The sequence below is a fragment of the Rhodamnia argentea genome, chromosome 5 (assembly GCF_020921035.1).
Source record: "Rhodamnia argentea isolate NSW1041297 chromosome 5, ASM2092103v1, whole genome shotgun sequence".
Taxonomy (NCBI): Eukaryota; Viridiplantae; Streptophyta; class Magnoliopsida; order Myrtales; family Myrtaceae; genus Rhodamnia; species Rhodamnia argentea.
In genome coordinates this window covers 9,947,782-9,968,271 of record NC_063154.1, presented here as the reverse complement: position 1 = coordinate 9,968,271, position 20,490 = coordinate 9,947,782, and the positions used below count along the sequence as shown (strand labels likewise).

General features: G+C 39.1%; 1 protein-coding gene and 1 long non-coding RNA gene across 2 annotated transcripts; one reads left to right on the top strand and one right to left on the bottom strand.

Moving 5' to 3' along the window:
• Nucleotides 1–1,655: 1,655 nt before the first annotated feature.
• Nucleotides 1,656–15,811, bottom strand: LOC115747450 (ADP-ribosylation factor GTPase-activating protein AGD3). The gene is made up of 19 exons (XM_030683633.1): nucleotides 15,468–15,811; nucleotides 14,225–14,301; nucleotides 13,498–13,598; nucleotides 12,605–12,675; nucleotides 11,017–11,079; nucleotides 10,426–10,470; nucleotides 9,502–9,567; nucleotides 9,243–9,290; nucleotides 9,062–9,157; nucleotides 8,936–8,977; nucleotides 6,359–6,574; nucleotides 6,117–6,248; nucleotides 5,090–5,314; nucleotides 4,869–4,955; nucleotides 4,457–4,795; nucleotides 4,117–4,253; nucleotides 3,927–4,020; nucleotides 2,740–3,212; nucleotides 1,656–2,313 (listed from the first exon to the last, which is right to left on the bottom strand). The coding sequence occupies exons 1-19, from the start codon at nucleotides 15,510–15,512 to the stop codon at nucleotides 2,199–2,201; spliced, it is 2,472 nt and encodes an 823-aa protein (XP_030539493.1). The 5' UTR covers nucleotides 15,513–15,811; the 3' UTR covers nucleotides 1,656–2,198.
• LOC115747451 lies at nucleotides 7,321–7,979 on the top strand. Its single transcript, XR_004016130.1, has 2 exons — nucleotides 7,321–7,450; nucleotides 7,920–7,979. It is a non-coding gene; the product is annotated as an uncharacterized LOC115747451 (long non-coding RNA).
• Nucleotides 15,812–20,490: the final 4,679 nt, after the last annotated feature.

Sequence of the window (20,490 nt, the reverse complement as noted above, 5' to 3'; positions counted from 1 at the left end):
CTGTAGATCGACCAGCGGTTTCTAAGAAGTTATTTTGTGGCCTGTAACATCAATATTGTAATTCTAGAACGTTAACCCATTAAAAGAAAGGACTAATAACTGGGAACGATCTCTGGCTTAGCTCGTTCTGTTGTGACCGTAAAAGTCTTCTTGTCTCCCTGCCCGTGTGTCTTCAATCAGTGGCCCTCTCGCCTTCTCTCTCTCTATCGATGAAAGAACATCTGAACCCTCTCGCCTTCTCTCTCTCTCTCTCTTTATATAATGTAATTCTAAGATTTCGCGCTTTTCATCTAGTTACGGAATAGTCCCCGACCTTCGCATAACTGCAATTTGATCCCATTCTCTTTATATAATGAAATTCTAAGATTTCGCGCTTTTCGTCTAGTTACGGAATAGTCCCCGACCTTCACATAACTGCAATTTAATCCCATTCGGCCCTTGAGGAATTCGGTCAGCCCATTATATGGGCTTGGCTGAATATTAGCCCTTCCGCGAGCTTGTTCGCTTCTTATGAGTTTGAATTAGGGCATTTTCTAATTAATAAACATTTAATTAGAGGCCCTTTTGTTTAATTAATCTCTAGTGGGCTGAATCAAGCTTAATTAAGCCCCAAAGCCTTGGGACTTTTGGCACAAAGCTTTCCCCTACGTTGGCCGAATTTGTCAATTTCAAGTCCGCTTCCACTGCCGGTCCAATTAAATGTAAATGTGAATGCATATTAAAATTAGACTAATCTAAATGCAAGCTATGTGAAGATGCATTAAATATTCCTAATTTTTTATGCTATTATTCTAAAATGATTTAGCCAAAATTTATGTATCAACAACTGCTCTTCTTTGAGTGAAGGCTCGCAAAGATTTCATTCAAAAGCTTTTATACTGAAACCTAAATTTTAACCATGTAATGCATGATGTTTTTGTTGGGATTGCCAGTCCAATTTTCTAATGCAGATATGGATGATTCATGAAATGCAAATGATAACTGTAACTAACATACTCAAAGCTTAAACCTTGAAGTATGAATCGCCTTGCCTGAGTTCGCGTTCTTATACGGACTCTGACATAGCTAGGATAAGGAAATACCAAGGGTCTTGTATAGATAATTCCGTCGGAGACAACTCGAACTAAGGGAATACCTAGAATCTTGTCTAGGTAATTCCGTTGAAGACAACTAGAACTAAGGAAATATCTGGGATCTTGTATAGATATTTCCTTTGAAGACAACTCGGCCTAACCGAGCTGTCAGTAGCGACTGATAAAATTGGGCCCCTTGGTAGTATCATGAGGCGGTAAGTGACTGGATTTAACATCCTCCAAACATGGGTGGGGATGGGGGATACCGAGGGTGTTGTATAGGTATCTCCTATTGGGGAAAGGTCCGTGTAACCATAATCTTACCCATTCAATCTAACATATTTCATTTCATCAAGAAAATCTAAATAAATTCTAGAAAAGGAGTCGTGGAGTACAAATTCCTCATATTTAGCAAATCCTAAATTCTATTGAAAAAGAGAAAATGACCAAAAACTCACTTTAAAAAATCAGGAAGTGAACTGGGCCAAACATTCTTCAGAAGTTAAAACCTGACGAGAGTTTGATCCTCCAATTTCAGTTCGTTCTCGGCTAACCATCCACCGTCAAAAAGAAAATGAGGGGTTCTCTGAAAAGCAGTAATCTCAAAAAGATATGAAAACATCAACGTTGTACATCCTACTTCCCCACTCAAAAATCAAAGTGAGCTTTCTCCTCACTCCCCAGTGACCCACTTCTAATTACCTTCATAGAGTTTACATCATAATAAAGCTTCCATTTCCAATGGAAAATTGCCTAAAAAGAACTAATATACAGACAAAACAGACAGTGGCCTAAAGTACAATTTCACAGCTAGACCAGGAAAGGAAGCAAACAGCATAGATACCACACTACAGTTCTCCTGATCAGAGGCTTCACTTACCTCTCAACTTACAAATCAATGCTTTAAATTACAATGGTGACAATGGTGGGGACTGACTGCCACAAAATCCTGTGGGGCAGGCACAACAACCTACCACTCTCCTCCAGAACCCCCAAGTGCCTTTCGCATTTCCTTCAACAAAACCAGCTATTGAACTATATGTATAGATGACAACACATAAGCAACAAGAATACCTCCTCTCTAGAGCATCCAGAATGACACTTCAAGAATTATCTCCTATGACTTCATCCATTTGTATCCGACAATAGATTGAGAACCTCATTGTCTCCAAAACTCGACTCCACTGCAAGCTCCAGGGGAGTTTTACCTTCACCATTTAGTGCGTGTGGATCTGCCCCCCTGCAATTGAATCATCATTCTCAAGCAGGATGTCTATATGAGATAACGAAGGATAAACTTTTTTCAAGTAAAGACATTAATGCTGCTATCAAGCACAAGCTTCATGACCACTGGGCTAGGGCTCGAGGAGGAGGTTAACCAACTCAAGGAACTAAATCAATAATCGAACTTATTAGTACCATGGTACCAAAGTAAACTGAATTCTACCCCCACTTCCTGTTTTCTCAACATTTCCCCAGAAAAAATAGGACAACATATTCATCCTCCACAATGTACATCGATTACTTTATAGCTATGCATCTAATTCATATTCGAATTACCAAACATCAAATATAGCAGCTTAGCTTATCAAAGGACCAAGGCATAATACATGGTTATAAATAACAATCAGTAATGATTAGAAGCCAACAAGATCTCTTCGGTCACCTTGCAAGAAGCATCTTGGCATTGGCAGCTCTGCCTCTTAAAATACAACGGTGGAGCGGCATATTCCCTCCTGAATCAACAGCATTAACATTTGCACCATATTGTAGAAGCAGCTCCAGCATGCCAATATCAGCAGTTTCACATGCAAGGTGAAGTAGAGTGCATCCTTCAAGATAATCCATCCTCTGGCTGTCACCAGCACTTCCAAGATTCAACGAGCTCGTTGAGGATCTCTCTGAGCTACAGCTTTGGTTGTGACTCGTCTGTTCTTGCAATAGCATCACTTTTGCAAGAGTCAAAGTAGAGCTGCTTGATGCTAGCTGAAACACAGTATTGATATCTGTTTCAGAAGTAACAATGTACCGGTATACAGCTTTCTTGTCATTGGCACAAACAGCATCCCAGATCTCTGGCACCACTGATTGAAAACTTTGACTATCCTTGCGTTTGCGGACAAAAAGCTTTTCTGCATACTGCGAGCAAAAGGAAAAAGGGAGTCACCAACTGACAAGGCTCTAATACTGCACAATTGTTAGATGAAAGCGCAGTTCAATAATTATATATTCTACCACCACTCCCCCGCACGCTTAGCCTGGTCTTTTTGCCTAGTACTACGCGTGGAAAAATTTTACTGAGGAGGCAAATAGGGGCCTAGAAAGATTTAAACTCAGGACCTCCTGCTCTGATACCATGTGAGATATTGTGGGACTACTGTCAACTGTTTTAAAAGCTTAAGCTGTTAGATGAAGGTGCGGTTTAATATTTATATATTCTAACACGTACAATATTGAGGGGGCACTTGCAGAGCTCAACAACTTGAGTGATTAAAGTATGATACATCCAAATCCAAAATCCAATCAATTCATCAGCAGTGCAACAAGAAGGCCAATTTCCTAACTGGTCATCTGGAACCATTCGCTGCGATATGACTCGATTAATAAAGGATATTCCCCCGTGAGCAGAGTCCACAGGTGAACATATCATTCTAATCACATTCTTTCAAGTTGCAATAATATCTCATCAAAGACTCTGTTACTCATGAATATTGTTCACCAAAAAGAACAAAGCCCAAGGGGATTGCTGTCAAAAGTTGTTCTAGAATAAGCATATTCTCTCAGCTAGTGTTCAGAGCAACAGTAAGAGAAACAAGATACAAAAGCAATGTAGTGAAGGTATATGGGCGATACCTTTGCATGGATAAATTTCTCCTTCAATGATATAGAATCAGAATGACTAGGTTTGGCCATAAGATGCATCTGCAGCTTGTTGGAATCAAATAAGCTACACAGAACAAATGAACAGCAGTAATATGAGCTTTCTCTAACACCATTCAGAAGGAAATGAGAGAAGGCTTCAAGCAGCCGCAAAAATGGTTACCTTGTTGGATGATGCAAAGTACTTCTTGATTGCAATAGTTCCTCCCAAACTGAGTTAGCAAAGGCATTGCCCAGAGACTGAAACAAACTTATAACTGAAGGCTCCCATACTTTGACATCAAGTGTAAGTGACCTCACCTATGATTGAATCCAATATTCATAAGTACCACCTCACCACAAAGATACAAACATTTAAGTTATACCATCAAGAAGCTTCTGTCAAACATTTAAAAGGTAAGGCAAATATTATGCATTTAAAGAGTAAGCTGTTTTTGGCACGACAGTATCACTAACCAAATGAGTGTTACATGTAAAAGCAACTAGGAAACTCCTTCACTTGCCTTTGATATGTGAACCCCGAGGTTCCGATGAACACCAGAACACTCGATGCAAACAAGAACGCCAAGATTCAAGGATGCCCAGTCTGGTTCAGGAGCTCCACAATCAGCACATCTATCGTTGCCACATACTTTTTGCAATATATCAATGGGCTTCTCAATTTTGACACAGGATCTTTGCTGTTGTAAGTTCCTCGACAAGCGGTCATGATGAGAAGAAGCAAGATGTCTCTCTGCCGTGTATTCTTCAGCAGCATTGTGGTCAAAATCAGAACTTTCAAAAGAGCTACTCTCACTGGCAGAATGATGATGACCACTTCCCAAAGGTCCAACAGAAAGACACTGAAAGATAATAGGATGCCATATATTCAGATGAAGAAACAAAGAAGCCAGCAGATGAAATTTTGGCAATTACCCTTTCAGGTGCCTGAGAACTTAGCAATGAAGCAATCACTCCTGTTATCTTTTCAATCCAATCCGTCTGATCCAATGCGCTTTCTGCCTGCACTGACCAGCTAAATAACAATTGTAAGGTTCTTTTCATTAAAAGTTAACTCTAATTATGTACCACACCACAAGTTGTTTGAAACAACCATTAAAAAAAAAAAACAACTGCAAGAAGCAGGAAACGCACACCTGCAAAGTGTAACTTTTTGATGGTGAAATAATCCTGAAACAAAACCTTAGATCAGACTGGTCGGCATCCACTTTTATGGTTGACGTAAGCAGATTCACTGTGTGATGGGCAACAGACTTCTCATCGTGTACTCCACCATGATAATGAGAAGAAAGCCAACGACTTAGCAATCCAGACCCAAGCTCTGAACTATTCCTCTGACCAGCGTTGTAACTGACAGAACCCTAAGAGACAAAGTCAAATTAATACCAGTATTCAACAATAATAATCGTAATAAGAAGGGCCATGAATAAATGGACTTCATTCAGTGCTGGGTACAGCTAGAAACTAAACCAACTAAATCTACCATGGCAAATATTAAAGGATAAGTCACCAAATCATAGTTTTGGTATCTGACTGAACCATTTGGGCCTTAACACTAATGTATTTCTTTTCTTGGCCCTATTGGACCGGTAGCAGTTAGCCAGTACAAGTTACAGTCTAACCCAAGACCAAAACACTTTCTTCATATATGTGTCAATCTCTTCAAGTATAAACTGTTCATTTAGTTTAAATCGATAAATATTAAAGGAGAAGTCATCAACATCATAGTTTGGTCTCTTACTGAACCATTTGGGCCTTAACACTAATGTATCTCTTTTGTTGGCCCTATAGGACTGGTAGTAGTTAGCCAGTATACAGTTATAGTCTAACCCAAGACCAAAACACTTTCTTCATATATGTATCAATCTGTTCAAGTATAAAATATTCATTCAGTTTAAATCGAATAAATGTATGACAGAATTGCACACTTGCAATGTGGTCTACATAGTTAACTTAAGATGAAAAGTTATAATGAAAACACTAGTTGGCTTGATTGGAAAACCAAAACCAAACTAAAGAAATTGGTTTAGCTGAAAAAAGAAAAAAAAAATTTCAGCTTGCTCTGTTTCATGTGGTTATAGCTGCACGTTTCCCGGTAAACTCCTACAAATAAGGACCATGTGAACAATTAATTCCATCAACAAAACAGAAAACATTACTTACTGATGGCTTACTGCATTGCTTGCGATAATAGTAAAGCATTCCTCGGCTATCAAGAACAAAAAACCTCCTCTTCCAGTCACCTCTCAAATTTGACGATCGCTTTGAGAGATAACCTTGCCGAATGGTTTGAACCTATGAATTCATAATAGATAAGCTAAGAGGAAACAGTGAAGGGTAGCAAACAAGACGCTGAAGACAAAGATAATGGCCTTATACAGGGAATGGAAAAAGTTTCTTCGAACCTTTCCTTTTGCAGCAGATTGCATGACAGCTTCTATCATCTTGTGGGAACTTCTGCCAATAGCTTGGATACCCTCTCCATTAGGAGATCCATTAGGACCATTGGAAGACCACCTACTTTCCCTATCAATCTGTCGCTTATATTCCTGCATCCTTTCATTAAGAGCTGCCTGCTCATAGTTGGACCGTTCTCTTGACTGTTGAGCATAGGTCAAGACCTGCAAAGAGTTACCTCCAAGTTTTCAGTATTTGGAAACAAACAATATAGAGCAGGAAGAAAAAAGGAAAATTTCTCCTAGAAGATTTTCAGAAACCACTAGTACATAGGCTTTGAAGTATTAAGAAGTAATTGTAAGAAATTTTCCATCTTTCCTAAAGCACTAATTACCGTCCATCAAGTGTCCCACTTGTTTCCTTCCCAACGACAAATTACGATGGACGAACATTTGTCCATCTTCATAGTGGAGAACTTGCTCATGCTTGATGATTCATAATTACCAGAAATACCATTACCATGTAGTTTTGAGATTAAGAAAGGTAAATACCCCAGGCAATCTACATAGGTAACTCCTATGAAAAGCCCCAACACTCTAATTGCTTAGCCATCTGGGGATGCAGCAACACAGAAGAGGTACACGAGAACCATCACTTGCTTCCTTCTCTGATGGTTATCAAGTGAGAATTCTTGCCCACAAGATTATAAGTGAAGAACCTACAGATGAGCAAGGATCTCTGGCATTAAGCTTCCAAAGCAAAGCGTCTAATCCAAAAGAACACTCCTGAATTGCCTTCCCAATAAGCTGGCATCACCGATGTTCAGTAGCTCAATCAATTCATCACCATGGGTCATGGCGGCAATGTGGCTGCTCTTTTCAGTCAACCATTTGGAGTTTATCATCCTTTTGTTTATCTCACGTTATATAAGGTGTAGGATCCATATAACCAACCCACAGTAGGAAGAGGTTTGAATGAGATGTTATTACTGTTTTGGAGGAATTAAAGTACTGAAAGTCTTCAAACTCCCAATGTTTACTAGAATGCAAATTCCACCAAACACTCTCACCCAATATACTATACAATTCCAAATCGACGGTGTTTTAATCTAAGTAGCACCGACATGCGACACAACACGATACGACACACCGACACATCATTTCTCAGAATACAAAGAATTCCAACACGTTAGAACACGTTGTCTACTAAATGCATATTTTATATATATATATATATATATATGATAAATTATTATATATACATAAAAATATCAGCGGTGAATTTCTTCTTCTTTTTCTGTTTAGGATTCACGATTAGATTTTTTTTTTTTTTTTTGGCTGGTTGAATATATTAATTTTGGAGTGGTTAGATATATGAATTAAATATAATTTACATTTTGGCCCCTAGTTTATTAAAAATGCTTAAAATTAATCCCGAGTGTGTCTAAATACTACACTCGCGTGTCGCCGGCATATCTAGAGCGCCGACACGTGTCGATCGCATATCAGAGAGTGTCGAACATGACACGATACGACATGAAGGCCCCCGAAAAGTGTCGGTGCTTCCTAGGTTTTAATCCATCAGTTGCACCACATTATGATCAAGTCTTAATTAGATCAAGAATTAGGGTGAAAAATCCTGATCCAACCTAGCCAATTGTTGACCATATCAAATCATACAAGAAAAAGCAAGATAGACAAGTGACCACACATCACACAACATATATAAAGTATCACCAAAATATTTGTTAAGAGAAACATGTTAGAAAGGCGTTAAAGGCCCGTTTCTCTTGGTCTGTCTAACAGGCTAGAAAGCACCAGTTAAAAGTTTGAATCTTAAAACTATATTTTAATGTTATTCTGTCGATTTCTGTTACTATGTTGTGATCAGTGTTTTTGAACCTGGAACAGTTGGTTCAACCAATTGAACCAGGAACTGGACCCTCACCCAGTCCAATTTTTATTGGATAAACGGACAGGTCAAAAACCAGTCATAACCAACGAAGGCTTGGTTTAACCGGTGAACCTAGTGAACAGGTTAGCACTTTGCCAGATCTTTGACTAGGTCTTTAGCTCAGAAAACAAAAAACAAGCAAAGGCACTCAAGGGTAATGGAACCCTTAACCTCAAGCATAAACGGAGACTGGCTGGGCACATATTTGTGTACAAGACACTCCAATGAATAAAGTAGTAACTTAGTCGTAAATTGTGAGGAATTCATCAACGCTGCGGTTCAACTCGGTTGAACCAGATGACCTACCGAAACAGAAGCCACAAGGGGTCTTTGACCATTGCAAGATTTCAAACCTTTGGTTCGATCTTAAGTTATCTTGTCGATGAGGTTACATCCACATCATGTGACTGACATGCAAGAAACGACTTACGCGGGAGTGAGTGTGTTAAGAAACATGTGCTTCCCATGTAGGATGCAGCTCACATATGAGTGTGGACGCATTTCTCATGTTAGAGCTTTTGGGTGAAAAATGGTTACTTAATAACAGAAACATTTTCACTAATGTGAAATAACAAAATCTACGAAAGACTAAAAATACGAAAAACACTCATAAGGGAAAAATTATGCCAGACCTGATTTATGTATGGTTCCATTTGATGCAACAATTCATAGCCCTACAAAGTAAGTTCAACGTGAGTATACCAAGTATTTGGAAAAATAAGACCCAGTGAAGGCTAAAGTTTTTCAATAGGATTCACCTGTTTAAAGTATCGAAGGTGGGCATCCATCGTCCCACTGACTGCTTCCAAGAATTCAAACCTCTTTTTTGCTTCGACATTAGATAAAGTAGTTACCTATAGAAGAGATCAAGCAGAATGGTTACGGTAAATCACATACACCTGTAGATACAAAGCGAACTAGAAGGATGTAACTACTCACCAGGTTAAAACGAGCTTGTTCAAATGCAGTCCGTGCACTATGAAGCTCCTAAAGTTCCAAGGTACCAAGTTACATGAACATTGTGATAAATAAGATTATCAGTACAACATGAATCAGAGAATAGATCATGCTGCATGCCTCCCCAACCCCCACCCCCTCCCCAATCGCCTTTATCTCCATCAAGAAAAGAAAACACATAATAGAAATATCAACATGGTCATACATAAGATAAAAATAATTGCAAGTATGCAGATCTTACCTCTTCTAAGACAATCGCTACATCACTTTTTGTTCCTTTCCTTAATGAAAGGTACTTCTCACGAGCCTGCACATAAAAAATTGGTCTAGGTCTGTCCATTTGTTTACCAATAACGGGGCATAAAGATTCATGTGTAAAGAACGGCAAAAACAAGATATAAATGCATGTGATAAAACAACTTCAGTCTCCATTGTCAACAGTATATTCTAAGCAAAAATGGATACATTGACCAGCAATTGGATATGGAATGTCCGATGCGAAAAGAAAATATCCGAAAATGTTCTTCTCAACTAACGTTCGTTGCATATGTTGTTGGGTCATTGAATAATATGAATAGAGTCAGAATACCTAAAGCCAATATATTGCTCTTACTTCCTTTCAGTTCTTTACCCACAAGACCACTCTTGCCAGTAAGCACAATTCTATTGATAGAGTTAATAAACAACGTTTATTATCCCTAACACCACACCTGTCTACAAGAACCATACTAACAGAGGATTACATGAAGAAGACACAAATAGACAATTATTTCACTCCCTATAAAAGTGCCACAATCATATTGAACGGCAAGATACATTCAACAATTTCGTCAAATAAATTAATAGGAGATGGCACTGAGTTATCCTCCCTATCCAGATAATTTAAGGTTGTCTGCCGATAATATTTTAACAAATAATGATCGATGAGTCTATTAGTCTGAATCGGTGGCTAGTCCACGTTCTTCCCAATATTCATACCATTTTTCAATTTCAACTACGAAGATAAGAAAAGGTTCCTTTGCATTTAGGACACCTCACATGTGATCACCATGTTATCTGGAACCGGTGAAAAGGTACTTTTGAAATAATATGACAGCAACTAGGTGTTCAGACAACAAGAAATCGCTACTAGGATATTATATTGGCAGAGGGTAAGGAATGGCACCTGATCATAAAGAAGGCTGGCCTTGTCAAACCGCTTACGCGCTTCCTGCACTTGCACATGCCATATTAAACTGTCAGAAGAACCAACATACCGCAAAACTAATTTCGACGTGCTCTTCACAAAACATTGTTGATTTATCCCAATTACTTCTATGTTTCTGCAATGATAAATTTGCCTCTACCAGTTGCCCAAAATCAGTTCAAAGCAAAGGAGTATTTGCCTTTTGCACCTCAAGGTAAAACCTGCTAAGATTAGTTCTCATAGTGACTTCATGATCCTCAAACAAAGTATACTTCTGCTAAGATTAGTTGCATAATTGAAGCTTCGTCAAAGAATGGCCTACTGTAAATCATTTGATTTGATGCTTAGCCAACTTAACTTATATGAGAAATCATGACAAGAGAAAAAGGACAAGCATTTTAGTAAGCCTTACTGCATATAAAAAATGAATAGCTTAGTTCCTATCAGGTAGAAGCCATGTTCCTAAAACGCGTCTCATACATAATTGCTATGTAGGCAACTTTAATAGGATGGCCATGTCATAATTTCAACGACTAGTGAAATCCAGTAAAAGAGTTTGCCTCAAAATACCTTCACATCAAGCAAGTCAATGTTGACAAACTGCAATAATCTGTCATTTAGCATATGCTCAACCTGGAATGACAAAGCAAACAAACATACAAAAGGCAGTGTCATTGCGTATGCATTTATGTCGATAAAGGCAAAAGGTGAAGCTGTCAGAAGGCGAAGAGAAGGCATGGTAGGAAGGCAATCCAATCATATGAAAAACTTACTAGAAAAATCATTTTCCTAGTGTCAACATCAACATCATCGCCTTTATGCCAAACTAGTTGGGGTCGGCGGTCAATGAAACCAAAAATAAATAAAATAAAAGCAAGACCGATTGAGGGAAAAAAAATCATTTTCCTAGTGTCAAGTGATGAAAAATGTGAATGGAAACTATACAAATGTGTAGTTTCTTCAAAAGATTCTGGGCCTCATAATACCGATCCTCCACTTAAAGGCAATTAAAACTTGTTTATGAAACTACTATAGTTTAATCTGGGAAGCGTTTTTTAGAGAAAGCCCAGCCTCCACTAGCAAGAAGGGAAAGGGAAAAATAATGAAGAAGCGAAAGCACGAAAAATAAATTGTGTTCTTGATCAACAAAATAAAACCGACTTCTTTTCTTTGAATCAATGGAGGATGTTCGGAGCAAAGTGAATGAATCTACTAAAACTGATCCAAACTTACACTTACATGCTTGATCTCAGAAGCTCCTGAAAAACTTAAAAGAGACTATTTTTATTTGACAAAATAGCATATCTAGTAAAAATGGTAGGAGAGTGAATTATTAATACAGATAGACAGCCAGCACAGGATATTGTAGTTGTGAGAAACAAGCGAAGGAATAAACAAAGAGACATAAGAACTCATCTCAGCCAATTGACCTGCACCTTTTATAGGTAAAAGAAAAGACTACAATAGGGCACCAAGGGGGTGCAACGCCATATACATAAGGAGCTCATGTCAGCAAGTTGATTATTACATAAGAACGAGGAGCAGGAAGACATGTGACCACATTCAACAGATCAAAGTGTGTATGACAATCCAGATCTTTCCCAAAAGACAACGTTTTATTCAGGTATTATAGCAATACTATGCAGCACGGTTCTTCATCTTCTTTTGAGCCACAACTTAGAATGCAGATTGGTCTATGACCATTTGTGAAGAGATGTCCATCACACATATCGAATGTATGGACTGCGTAGTGACAAATCGAAGTCATCATCCTACCACAAAATGTAGTCATTTTCCCACTTTCAGCTCAGAGAATGCTCTAGGAGACCTTGCTAAAGAACAAAAGGACGTCAGCATATGTTATTCAAAGAGAGAATAAATTCAATTGGAGTGAAAATAGATTTTATTAAAGAAGAAACTTAGGATGATTAAAGTCTCTTCAACTAATCAGATGAATGCAACATACAGGAATGTCTACCAGCACAGACTATTAAGAGACTTTCAAAACTAAACAAACATTCTGAAGATTTGTTAGCCTTAACAATGTGAACCAAAGAAAGAGAAAAAACAACACGCACAAGTACGAAGCAATCCCACTAAGGCAAAAGAAAAATTGTCAGAATCGAGTCAACTACAGTTTCAAATTTTAATTGAGTACCTGTGACCGAAGAACTTCTTTGTATGTGCCAATCTCTCTCAAAGCAATAGTAAACTTTGTCATGACAGGGCCTGCAAAACAAATGAGAAGTTTCATCATTGGTGATAAACCAATAATCAAAAGAATCAGCTCTCAAAATTGCAAATCAGACCGTGTAGATAAAATCAATGAAAAAATGCAGATGCCATGCTGGCCTTCACTTCATATGCCCTTGTGACATGTCATTTAGGAATGAAAAGCTAAATAACATTTTAGAGGCTTTATGGAAATGCCCATGTAATCTTTTTTATGAAACTTTTTGACAGAAAGAACTCATTCAATCAGGAAGCATCTCACTGAAATGCTAAATAACATTTCAGAAGCTTTGATGAAATGACCCTTTTTTTTTTTAATGAAACTTTTTGACATGTTATTTAGGAATGAAAAGCTAAATAAAATTTCAGAAGCTTTATGGAAAGGCCCGCGTAATCTTTTTGATGAAATTTTTTGACAGAAAGAACTCATTCAATGAGGAAGCATCTCACTGAAACAGCTATAAAAAGGAAGAGCTGTCAATGCAAGCATGCAAGTGCAGTCAGTCTTTTCACGATGTTTGTATTTAACTGCTGTTGAAACTTGAAACAACAGAGTGATCATAAGTCCCTACATTCTCAGTCCCATTAAAAAGCCATATGTCTGGACATTCAGGAATGCAGTTCAATTTCATGTTTATACGGATTACAAGCACTGGTACAAGGCCAAACTTCACTTATTATTGTGCATTGAGAGAGACAGAGACAGAGACAGAGACAGAGGGGAAGGAAGGAAGACAGAGATGCAGGAAGAGGCAGCAGCATCTATAAAATTTGCAAGTCAGCTTCCCCATATAACAAATCAGTTGCACAGGCACATACCTCCAAAGGCCACACTAATAGGATCATTGTGCCCCCCACCAAAAGTTTCCAGGGCACTTGCAAAAGCAATGTCTCCATCATATGCCTCACCAAGGCCTTCCCTAAAAAGGAGAAAAGGAACAAGGGCACATAGCAATAGTATAAGAAGCAAAAGATGATTGTCTGGCGCACTAATAACAAACGTGACAATGATAAGAAACTACTTAGAAGTAAAGAACTTCAGCTGTTCTCTTAGTCTACAACTGCTAAGTTAATCAAGGCATTGCAAAACCTAACATCAGTCTGTCCCACGGCACGCTAAGAACTCATTAATTACCCTACAGCTATCTTTGTCATAGATAACCACACATAAATGTCTGGCTGGTTATCCATTTCAAAGTAAAGGCAATAAGGTGGAAACATAGCGTGTTTTATCATCAAAATACTTGAAAGACATTAGATAATTATGACAGTATAGCAGTAGACACTATCAAATGGGCTAGAGCCAGTAATGAGCCAAAAGCCAACATTCAACAGGGAGAGAGTATTGCTAAGGTTATACGACAGGAGACTAAGAGGACATTAGCGAATATATGCCATCCAAGTAGATAGTTCATGCTGCAAAAAATGCAAAGAACTATACTTAAAGTGACCATCTCATAGATATGTTCTCCTGATTCTCTTGGAACAAAAAGAAAACGTCTGGTGGATTAAAAGAGCACTGACAAGAAAGATTAAGCAAGCATACGTGTATTTTCTGCATCCTTTGTAGAACTTCATACATCGCTCCCTCAATGAATCAGAACCTTCTTCCAAGCTCTGTATCTGTTTTAACAAAGTAGTTGTCAACCTCCTGCAGAACCTCAACATGAATAGAAGCTGACAATGTGCATATGCCAGGCACAAATTCAAGAATGCTAAAATCAGGAATCTATCAGGAATTCAAAAGTCTTTCAGAATCAGAGGATTAGACCACGGATCAAAGATGGATACTCAAATTTCCCTTCACTATGAACCACTTTTCTATGTATCACTTCTTTTTTTCACAGGAAAAAGTTGGAAGGTTTTGCCAATAGGCACCAAGTGGATGCCAACCGACCTTGGCAAAGAACCTATAAAAGATATGCACTCAACGAAATTGTCAATTCTCATGTTATTTGACGCCATTCATCAATGATAGTCAGTACATCCATAATTGGTTTCTACATCCTCAAAAGATTAATATAAGAAGATAGCTGTATCAAATATTCCCCATGCATTTATGATAAAGTTGAAACACCTTAAGCTAACTTAAATCCCACCAGCATTTATCATAAGGAAAAACCACAGGTCGGATGATTGCACAATCCCCTGAATAGCATAAGTGGCGATCACAATCAATGAGGAAGTGTACGACAAAACCTGCGGAGATACTTTCTTCCCCACTGATTTCAGAAGCTGTTCTGATACGCAATCTATGCTCATCCAATGTCAATTTCGCTTCTGTTCTCTTCGAAATAAATGCAAAAGCAAGATCTATTAAAATATCAATCTAACAAATTACTTCATTTTCTTTGCATCTAGATACTACAATAAGAACTTCTATATTTTAAGAACAGAGGGTTTCTGCACTATACTCAGGAGTACTTCTTACAAATTATTTCACAGGAACCCCTCCAAATGAACACTTAAATCATTTCCTATCTTTGACAATTTTTTTAAAATCGACTTTAAGTGACTTTAATCTCTATTAACAACGTGAACTGATATCCATCAGCGAACAAGAAACCGAAAAAATCAAAGAAGAAGTATAAGAGCTGCAGGTCAAATTAACATGTGACGAGCAGAGGTAGTTTCATAGCGTATAGATTTTCACCTAAATCAGCTCAATTGCAGAGAGATGAAGAAAAAGTTTGCGTCTTACTATCCCAACTTACACAAATATGAAGGAATAACGAGAATAACAAGAAAGAAAATTCACACAAAAGGCACGCAGAGAGAGAGAGAGAGACCTGCTTCCGGAACATAGGCGAGTCATCGAGCTTCGCGAAATGCATTTTCGAGTCAAGATTTCTTCCTCTAATCCAGAACAAGACCTCAATTCAGCATTGCCTCAACAAAACACAATCCCTCGGCGACTCAAGCTCATACAATCTCGAAATCAGTGATCGCGACCACGATCTCACATTTGGATTCCATCCCAATCACCTTTCAGCTAAAACAGCTCAAACACACAAACCATCCGCCCTCAAAATGACCACAATGCGAACCCAACCCCGTAAATTTTCCGGCCAATGCAAATCCCAAAAACAATCCGAGCGCTCCGACTTCAGCTCCTCTCTCTCTCTCTCTCTCTCTCTCTCTCTCTCTCTCTCTCTCTCCAATTCCTCCGCTGCAAAACCCTAGGAATCAAAAGGAGCAGGCGAAGAAACGGAAATGACGCCGAGCAGAAAACCCTAGAAGAAGAAGGGACGGGGAGCAAAGCATGCGGAGATTGATCCGGCGAGCGGGCGAGCGGAGGTTGCGTCAATGGCGTGCTCGGAAATTGCGCGGCGGATCGATTACGCCGTTCCGTCTCGCGTCATCGTCAACCTGAGGGGAACGTCCGAGCAATGTTCAAGACGAGACACACACAGAGGAGAGAGAGAGAGAGAGAGGAGAGAGAGGGGCGGACATGGACAAAAGGGAATTGCGCTTCACCTGTTTCACCTATTTCCTTTTTTTTTTTCTTTTCTTTTTTCTTTTGGCTTTTATGTGGGAAAAGCCAAATTAACAGAGGGACCGAGATCATTCCCTCCGCCTCGCGCTGAAAAAAACAGAGACGTTTGGCGGATCCATCCAAAACTGTGTCGTTTTGCTCGTGGAACGTAACGGAGATGCCGTCGTTTTTCAAGTCTGTTTGAGAAAAACGACTGGAGTCCCTGACAGGAGTTCGCTTTACAAGGAGGGGCAGAACACCGCCTGGGGGAAGCGCGTGTGTTCGCTTCAGGCGAACGATAATGGGCGACGGCAAATCGGGCCGGTCCAACCCGACTCGAATCGATTAAGTACAGACGAGTAGACACCAATCTAGTATTTGAAGTAGGGGTGAGCGGTTTTCGGTCTGGTCCCGTTCCCATTAAAAATCGGAAACCGGACCTGTGATCCCGGTTCTCACTTTTCGAAACTGCGGACCAGACCAGCCACCCTCGGGCCTGGGAGCGGAGCCGCCCCGTCGGACCGGTCCGATTCCCGGGCAATTCTAAGGATTTCCGGTCCGCGGTTCCGAAAAGTAGATGCACACTTTAATAGAAGACGCGATCGAGCTCGAGGTCAAGAAAACAAGGGTCGGTATACCACGAACTCGGCAGAGTCAAGGCATCTTCAATTGGCGGCTCTGGATCGAACTCTAAATTACCTAAACCTAAACAACAAATAAACGTTAGGTTTGTTTTTTAAAAAAAATTAAAAAAACCAAGGACGGGTCATGTCCGGGCGATCCGGTCCGATCTTGGGCCCAGGCACCGAACCGGACCGCCACGTCACCGGTTCCAATTTTAGGAACCAGGAACCGGATTGGATCCCCCTAAAACCGGAAACCGGACCATCGGTCCCGGTCCGGACGGTCTTTTTTGCTCACTCCAAATTTGAAGCCTCGATCAACTCGGTGGATCTTTCTATGAACTCGATCGTGGTTCGAGCTTGTCTTATTAAATGGTCGCGTTACTTCAACTCAAAAATATTCAGTCGAGATTTTGGAATTTGTTTATGGGCTCTCCTAGCCACGTTAAAACAAATGGCGTATTGAAAGGTTTTAAATTTTTAAATAAACCAATTACACAATATACAAGCACCATAAATACATTGAAAACCAAATGCGGTGACCGGAGAAAATCTCTCCAAATTATAGATACACAAAAATAATGCCATTCCCTTAAAGGTCCACCCAAGGTGCTCAACTTTAATAGCTCAATAAATAGTTTACACGACACTTATACTCTTAATACATGATCAGTCGAGGACCGGCAATTTTGCAAGATCGATTTGCACAACACGTGATTCGATACACGTGCGTATGAGAAAAGCCTAATCGCCAGCAAGCTCTTTTACACGCTCATCGTGAACGGGACACATCTATGCATTAGCCGTTGTAAAATCATTTATGACATGCTTAAACACGTGTTAACTCGTAAGTTTGTTTAAATATCTAAACACTCTTATATATGTTTCCGACCATAAAAAAAAAAACACTCTTATTTATGTTTTCAAGCATGTGCGTACACGTCCATAAATTATTTCATATATAAAACGTGCAGTGTTGTGTAATTTATTTAATAGACATTTCTTGTTGGAACTTCAACGTCCCGGTCAGGAGTAATCAATTCCCGGTCCATTCCAATAGAACCATCCCTTCTTAAAATGTATTCCAATCCCTTTCAACTTGCTTGTGTTGTATCTCCACCACTACACTTCCTCACTAACGTTATGGTTTTCCTTTATGATGCTTTGATCTAGCTCAACCAATGCCTCGGACATTTAAGAAATTTGACTGGTATTACGTTAACGTTTAAGAAATTTAAAAAATAAAGAAGTAAAAATTATTTGGTCCAATCCAAACAATTCGGTTCCATCTTGAAAGTGGGAAATCAGATAAAAAATCACCAATCCCAATTTTATGGAATCAAGAATCAGATCGTAAAATGCCGGTTCGATCGATTTCTAATTCGATGGGTACATCTTGCTCAAGCTTAATGCGAGCAAAAGGCTATGATAGTATTCGGATTATGCTTAGTTTGAGGCGTGTGAAGCACGGCGGAGAGGGAGCGCGTGGGGGAGGGAATGGCGAGGGCGGGGACAGAGATGCTTCTGTCAAGCACGCGCGAGGCACTTCCTTCCCCGGCAGTGTGGTGGGGCCCGGGGGAATTGCTTTTCCCGTAACTATTGGCCTCGCACGGACATACGAAAACGACGTCACTTCCTCGGCTCGACCTTAATAGTTAATTACGTGATTACGTTAATTAATCAGCGAATGAGATGGAAAGAATGGGACATATCTCTGACTGCAAAAAGCACTCGGCAGTCAGCACACTAGTTTTATTTCGGTTTTTCTAATTTTTTTATCCTCTTTAGATTTTTTTTATTTTTATTTTTTCAGGTGGGGCCCTGAAAATAATGACACCCTGTATCTAATGCCTGCTCTGAAGCACGGCAGGGCCCACGTTGTCCAACGTTGCTTTTCCCCTGCCCTCGGGAACTTTTTTTCTTTGTTTTTTGGGTCGAAGCCCACCGGAAGCATTTCGAAATTGAAAAAATAACATGACATACTTCATATTTCTTTTTTTTTTTTTTGGTCGAGGCATACTTCATATTTCACCTAATACCTAAAAAATCCTAGGCTTTAGGTTCGTCCCAATTTTAACTTAAATTCCTTTTCGTCTCATAAAAAAACTCTCGACTTTTGATCCAACCTCGATATAACCCAAAACTTTTTTCTTTGTCCCAGAAAAAAAAAACCATTAACTTTAGGTTCGGTCTCTATTATATCCTAAAATTTTTATATCTCGTAAAAAGTCGCCAACTTTTATTTGAGTTCCATAGCAGCCTCCATCCTCCAAAATCGCATGTACTAATGTGGCATTTCCACGTCATTGCTCTGGCTTTTCCCCGAAATTTCAAATCCAAAATATTTTGAGATGAATTTCGGCGTCACCTCAAACAACGTCTTCTTGAATCTAAAGTTTGTGTAAGCACTAGAGCAACTAGAGTTGACGTTCTTCAATTGCTCTTACTTTTATGAGAGTTTTCCTTCCATCTTGCTCGGATATCTTCGACCTTGCACTCGGTTTTCAATATTTTGTGAACACGAGTCTTCCACCTCTCGTGATCGGAGAGGTCACGCTCAGGATGCTCGAACAACTCGTACTCGTGAGTTTGTTGATCTCTTAGTTGTCAAGAGAATTTTTAGACAGATTGTGGCTAGGCCTCAAATTTGGAGTTTTTAAGGAGTAAAAAAAGTATATGTTAGATTTTGGACATAACCTGAAATTTGAAGTTTTTTTTAATCTTTTCACGAAAAAAAAATTAGGGTAGAATTTGGATTAGATCTAAAGTTGGGTTCTTTTATGCTGTTTATCGGAAAAGAAATAAAGATCGAGAGGTAAAATATCTAATGACCTTTATTGCGTGTCCAAGGATATTTTATCTAATGACCACGTACCATTTCATCGAAAAAGAGAAATGTCTATGAAATAACACAGATACCGATAAATGTTAAGAAAGACTGAGAGAGTGTTTTGTTAATATTGGGCATGAGAGTAAACGGTTCAAAGTTAACATTTGACAAAAGTTAATCTATTGAATATGAAAGATACACATAAATTGCCAAAAAAATTGAGTTTTGTCATTGATCGGGTGAACCAATGTGGACAATATAGCTAGTCTACATACGAGCAGTTATTGAATTTGAATCCGCCCATAAATTTATAATCACATGTGTGCGATTACGTTAAATTACAAAAAATAAACACGATCTATTATTATTTAGTAATAATTATCTATAAAAGGACTTAAGAATGTGTTTGATTTAGCTTTTGTGAAATGATTTTGTATAAATCCAATAGTTTTCAGATTAAAGGGATTTCACAAAATGCAAATAATGTTTGTGTATACACTATTTCCCACAAACTTGTAAAGGACTTTTTTTTTTTACAAAAAAGAAAAAGAATTAAAGTGGAAGCACAAATTGACGAGTTAATAGGAACTCCAGCGGAGCTCAGGCAAACATGAAGAGAGGCAAGAGCTTGTTATCGAGGTCATGTGATCCCAAGCGAGGGAGGCCAAAGTCGTGCGGCACAAGTCAATGGGCCGCCGAGGTTGCGCAACCTCGGGGCGACCTAGATTTAGCGCTTGGACTGTCGACACAACCTAAGCAAGGGCTGTTGAGAATGCGTCACCACCGCGAAGGGCCAAATTTGGGTCGCTCGAACCTCAACCTCTACCTCGGTGATCATCAACGTTGACCTCAGCAACGAGTGAGCACAAAGAGTGTATGAGGAA